At 38.6% G+C, this 6,452-nt stretch overlaps 1 protein-coding gene across 2 annotated transcripts in view; it reads left to right on the top strand.

The window, feature by feature from the left end:
• The window catches only part of senp3b (SUMO specific peptidase 3b), a 27,944-nt gene that overhangs the window by 14,092 nt on the left and 7,400 nt on the right, over nt 1–6,452 (top strand). For both annotated transcript variants that reach the window (XM_020594952.1, XM_020594953.1), the window contains exons 7-8: nt 2,673–2,720; nt 3,833–3,910. In XM_020594952.1, the coding sequence (XP_020450608.1) occupies nt 2,673–2,720; nt 3,833–3,910 (126 nt within the window). The remainder of the gene's footprint in view (nt 1–2,672; nt 2,721–3,832; nt 3,911–6,452) is intronic.

Here is a 6,452-nt window from a genome sequence, read left to right as displayed (position 1 = left end):
CGGTACCAAAATGTATTTCGATACTTTCGATACTTTTGGGTAGTTTTTCAGATAAAAAGAGAATGCAAACAATGTCATTACTGACTTTATTTTAATAGAAAATCTTAGAATAACATCAAAATAAAATTCAAAATACTATGCTTTTTTTATTGCACTCAAAAAAAATTTTTTTAGAACAGTCAGTGTGAGTAAATAAAAAGTATGAAGTTAGAAGTTCTAACTTAGAACAATTAGAACAAATAAAATTATTTGAAATTAAAATAAGCTAGCAACTGTAGCAGCAAAATCTCTTATTTTCCTATCAACATTATGTCCCTTCTCCTTACTCCCTCTCTTGCCTACTATTGGGTGGCTGATTCTTTTGGAGTAGACTATCTACTGAGTCTGACTCAGGCTTTTTGTCTTGTTGAGATTCTTGGCCAAGAAAACCAAAATGTCTAGATGTTCCTCACTCAATCTAGAACGCCTTGGACTACAGATATTTCCAGATGTGCTGAAGACACGTTCTGATGCACAGCGTGATACTGAAATGCACATATATTGTCGTGCAAACTGAGCCAGGATGGGAAGATCAGACTTTAAATGGTATGTTACCAGTCTTTATAACATATTAAATGGCTAAATATGTATGTAAAACACAGAAGGACTGTGCTGTAACCACATTTAACGTTTTGAAAAAACACATTTTTTTTTATTAAAATTTAGAAAAAAATGTCTGTTTGATAAGAACTCTTTATCATGTGTTGCACACTTAAAACTATTGAACTATTGCATTTGAAAAGGACATGTCATGAGTAAATTACCTGTCCTTCCCTGAACTTAGTGTGCAGGTCTGGGTGCTTGTCCTGTAGGTGTTTGGCTAAGTTGGAGGTGTTTCCGCCCTTAGCCATGCATGTTTTAAAACATCGTTTACACAATGGCGCATCAACGTTAATTGCCTCTCCTTGCTCATTTGTTTTTTATGCCGAAGTACTGCCATATAGCACTTCGCGCCCCTCGTTTGTCTACAAGTGGTGACTGTTACAGCAGCCATTCTCCTCTCCGTGCTCCTCTCTCTCTCTCTCTCTCTCTCTCTCCCTCTGTTACAGCAGCCATTCTCCTCTCCGTGCTCCTCTCTCTCTCTCTCGCTCTCTCCCTCTCCAACGTCTCTGCTCTCTCCAAGCTTTCCTCTTGCTTCGTTTGTTGCTCCAGTCCACGCTGCTCAGTGAGCAGAGGACGAGGAAGCCGTTTCCTGCTCTGTTTTCCTCTGTTGCGGGTGGGCGCTGCCGGCGGCACTGCAAGTACCGGTCCCATCCAAATGCAGTATAGTACCATTTTAAATGCCTCAGTACCGCGGTACCATACTAGTACCGGTATATCGTGCAACACTAGTTTTCTGAAAACAGCGGAATGATGTGCTCGACCAAAAAGCTCTATTTTAGTCTCATCTGTCCACGGGACATTCTCCCAGAAGGACTGTGGCTTCCTCAGGTAAATTTAGGCAAACTCCAGTCTGGTTTTTTTATTTTCCTGTGTCAGCAGTGGGGTCTGGGTCTCCTACCATAGTGTCCCTTGTCATTTAAATGGTGATGGATCGTGCAGGCACAGGATGCAACAGTGTCAGATCGAATTTGTCTGGAAGTTGATCGAAGTTCTTTATTCACCATACGAACAATCCTTCATTGCAATTTGTCATCTGTTAATATGGTTCTCAAATCCTCACACAATTCTTTGCTCTTCTTTTTTTTTCTCAGTGTGGTCCACACAACACAAATGTTGAGTTGTTTTTTCTCTGCTTTTTCTCTAATGCAAACATATGAAATAAACATGAGAATAACAAAGAATTTGCGATTGCAACATTTCCTGTGAGAAGTGGTGTGTTATCTGACAGAAATGCAGGGGTGTCAATGTTTTTAGACATGACCGTATAACTATCACATGCTATATAACTAAAGCGTGTTAGTGTGCATGTTGGCACCAGTAGTAGAAGAAGTTATACAGTTATATATCATATTAACAGCCTCATGCATTTATGTAAAAGTATAGTGTAAGAGTATAGTGTTTCTCCTTTCGCAACCAAGTTGACGAATGTCGGCCTATAAATTAGCAAAATATGTTGTTTGGTGACTAAACTATATAAAGTATTATCATATGCAGTGGTTGAATAGAGTCTGCAGACAGGACCCATACAGCAGCAGAACATGTTTAGTTTTTATAAGGGCAAATGGCACTGAAAGCTTCGGTTTACATTAATGACAAGCTATTAGCAAGTTAAACAGAAAAACCATGATGTTTCCCCCATTCCAAAGTGTCTACATCTTGCATGGAGCTAAAAGTTAACGTACTTTGCATTCACTATAAAGTGTTGTCCTCTTTTGTGGTGATTTTCTTTGTGCATGTTCTGCAGACCTCACCTGTGTCTGGCTGACTTTTGCTAACTTTGGCTCTGGATTTTTTTTTTTTTTTTTTTTACCATTTAGAAGAGAGTTGTAATGATAATTAAAATGTAAAATGGTGACACAGTTGGAATTTTTACCATGGTTTACTGTGAAAGCAGTAACTGTTTAATTTCAAGTCAACAAAAATAATTTTTCCACACCAAAGCTACAGTATGTCTCTATTCACGGGCTGTGTCCTTCTACAAAGGGATGGACTTTGCAGGCAGACTGCAATGTTGTTTTTCTCCCTTCCAGGTAATGAACATGTATGGTGACCTGGTCATGGACTCTGTGCCAGAGAAGGTAAGGAAATAAAAAAAAAAACACCAGTGACCTCTTAAAGGATCCTCACACTAATTTTACAGATGGAGTTCAGTTATTTCATCATTTGGAGTACTACTACTGTGAAAACAGTAGTATGTCTTATACTGCTCTGAAGGGAACTTTCCAAAGTGTGAAACATACCCCACGCGATGCCATGAGGGCTCTTACAGCATTGGCTTGAGACATCAGATTCTTGAGAGGAAGCCCATTTCACAAACTGGGGTTGTGAGATTTCAGAGATGTGGGTATTTAGGAGGTAAGGAGGGCTCTAAAGGATGAGTTATGTTTGAAATGTTAATTCAGTGTTTCTGGAGTCTGAAGCACAGTAGCAATTAAAGTCAAATAAAGCAGCAAGCTGCATTTTACAGGTTCCAACCCCACAGTTTTACATGTAAGTCTCACACAGCATGCAAAGCACACGTGTCATGTGTATGAGACAGTAGAATGAAGCAGGAGGTCCCCAAAGATTATCTTCAGGATTTGAACTGATGTACTTGGCAGTCATAGGATATGCATTTTAGACCACTAAGTTGTCAGAACAAGCACCTCTCCTGAATTGGATGTCTTTTGTCGTATAGTTAAATATTGACCAAAATTGTGTATGTATAGATAGAACTCTCATAAGGTTTGATCACATGGCTCTTCTGTTCACAACAGCTCTGGTATATTGGACTGAATCATATTCAGGAAATATGACAGTGATACAGCTAATGTTAGCGTATGGACTTCCACAGTCAGTCCTGTGAAGTACAGTGCCTATAAAAAAATATTCACCCCCTTGGATGTTTTACCCTTTTATTGATTTTATAAGTCAATCATGGTCAATATAATTTGGCTTTTTTGACAAAGAAATTACAAAAACCTCTTGTTCCTACTGGGAACTAAAAGTAATACAACTGGTTTCAGTTATTTCAAGTAACATCATCTTCAAATATAGTTCACCTTTTTGCTTTTATTTCAAAATGTTCACTATTAGACAGTGATTGAGCTGTTCAGTTGTCTGTGATGATGACGTGTCACATATTTGCATAAGTCTCTGATGACAAGTATCTTCTGCCATAATTCTTACTTTTCTCTGTTCTTTTCTTCAGGTTCACTTTTTCAACAGCTTCTTTTATGATAAGCTAAGGACAAAGGGCTATGAAGGAGTCAAACGGTGGACGAAAAATGTAAGTGGGTGTCTTGCCATCGCCACCCTGTTTTTTAATCAAGTCGTAAGTCAGAATTTTCTTCATGTTAAGGTTGTGTTAGGCAGTGTTTTATGCCAATATATAGCCATTTTGTCATTTTAAATCAAAGTGGGGTTACATAAACAATGTGACTGAGACCCTGGTTTTTAGGCAGTTTAATCTTCACGTTATCAGCTGATAGTTGTTCAGATGTAGTTTGACCTACTTTCTGTAATTCTGTAATCACTTACTTTGATTCTAAGTAGACCCTCAACAGAGACTGCCCAAAGGTTGGACTGAACAGCAATGCCAAGCCATTAACACTAGTATATTATTTTAAAAAAAAATATATAAATGCCATTAGGGACTCTTAGTGAACAGACTGTCATTTAAGTTTCAGGTATCATCTTTCCAGGCTGGTTTCATATAACAGATCCTATGTGCAGGCAGATGTGGTCTGCTTTCTGTAATCTGCACTGCACGAAATGCCCTTAACAAATGTAGTTGTTCTCAACTTCTTCCAAGCGCTTCTTTCCTTTCACACAGTTAACATTCACACACAAGACAGGAGAATGGTCATAGGGTTAGACGGTGACTTTTCCTTCATTCTTCCTTATTCCACTACGTTGCTACAACTAATTATAGTTAAAATATTAGATGCACCTCCCCAAACAAACTTCTTTGCAGCAGTTTTGTAAGCCAAGGAATAATACTAGTAGAGAAAAACAATTTGAGCACTCACACCGATTTTAATGCTCCCACTAACTTATTTTTATGTAGGCCACCTGCCACTGCTACGCTCTTTTGATGCTAATTATTCACCAGGTATTTTAAGCAAACCTGATATATAGACTTATTCGCATCATTGAGATAAACAGCTAACTCGTGTATTTTTCAGTCAGGTGCCAATAAACCATTGCAGGAGGAGAGGGTGCAACAAAATGATGTAATTAAAAGATCTCCAGGTAGAAAGAGAAAAATTGCTGTTATGCCTAAATTGTTCACCCACGTGATTCTTGCTGTTTTTTGGGGGGGGAGTGAGGGTGCATGCGGCTTGTCAGCTGCTTTTAAACCTAAAGAAGAAGAAGAAGAAGAAGAGTATGTCAGCTTCAAGAGCAAAAGTAATGTGTGAGCAGACATGAGGGGTGTGACAGTATACTTAACAGGCGAGACGATATTTTGACACTTTTTAAAGAAATTTTCAATGACAAAATATGACTGCAAATATATAATATATAATATATAATATATGACTGGTCTATTATCCAACTGAAAGTCACAAAATGCAAAATAATGCAGGTGCATTTTGAAATATTTTAACTGTAATCCTCTTGTAATATTGTCAGTTCAGTTCTACTTTCTGAGTTTGAATTATCATATGCAATAAAAGACAACAATATGCAAGCACTGTGTGGTTTCACATGAGACTCTTCAGACTTTAGAACTGTGCATGAGCTTGTAACATCTAATTGAAGTTGTGTGTGGCCTTCTATTCTATTTTCACCCTCAATACACCAGACGGTGACATTATCTGGCAAAAGTGCTGCATTGACCAGTCACATATGAGGGACAATCTGGACATGGACGCCCACAGGAAGAAGATTCTTTTGTTTACCTTGTTGGCATGAGCATTCAGTGCTATTCACTGATGAATTTGGACCACAATTAATGCACCAGAGTGACACACCATGCATGTTCATTAGTACTGGATGTTAAACTTTTTTTTATCTATCACAGTCTCATGGTAGAATTGATGCTAAGGTAGAGTAGGCTACATTAGCAGCATAGCCAAGCAAAACACGACGAAACTCATGAGCTGGAAATGTGAATGAAGCCACTCATGTCAACTTGTCATAACGTGACCATATCGTACACACCCAGACTCCCCCTGCAACCCCTCACCCCCTGACCAAAGCAGCCTCATGCAGCAGGGAGTTGTGTTTTTGCTGTACTAATATAAACGTACCATCACACTCCATTATGCTGGCTGTTGCTCTGGTTCTGTTATGTACTTTTCACCTTGACGAGAAATATGGTCAAACCCCTACCACCAAGATATTATGTAGATGCACCAGTGCGAGTGTTCCAAAAAAGCTCAGTAGAAAAAGCATTCTGGGGAGCAGCTTCCTGTTTTTTGCTGGTGCTGATCACCGTTATTTCTGGTTAAAATGACATCTAGCTGGGTCATATCAGCTGTTACTAACCAACATGAATTCTTGAAATGAAACTCGCTGTTGTTGGGTTCGTGTGCTCGCTGCAGGCCAGTGAGGAAACAAGCAACAACATAACGCTGCTATCTGCACTTAACCAAAGACGATTTATAAAGTAAAAGAGATTTGTTACAGAAGTTAATAGTTTTCGAGGGACTGGATCTGGAACTAAACACAATTGGAGACACCGAACAACATTATCATGAACCGGACGAAGATTTTGACCCTGAAAAAAACTTTTTTAAGAACTCTGAAAATAACTGCAAGTATTACATGGATGAGCAGTTTAACAGCAATGTTAAGACTGAAAACAAATTATCATTAATTCACTT

The sequence above is a fragment of the Monopterus albus genome, unplaced genomic scaffold (genome assembly GCF_001952655.1).
Source record: "Monopterus albus unplaced genomic scaffold, M_albus_1.0 scaffold25.1, whole genome shotgun sequence".
Taxonomy (NCBI): Eukaryota; Metazoa; Chordata; class Actinopteri; order Synbranchiformes; family Synbranchidae; genus Monopterus; species Monopterus albus.
This window is presented reverse-complemented; position numbering and strand designations above follow the sequence as displayed.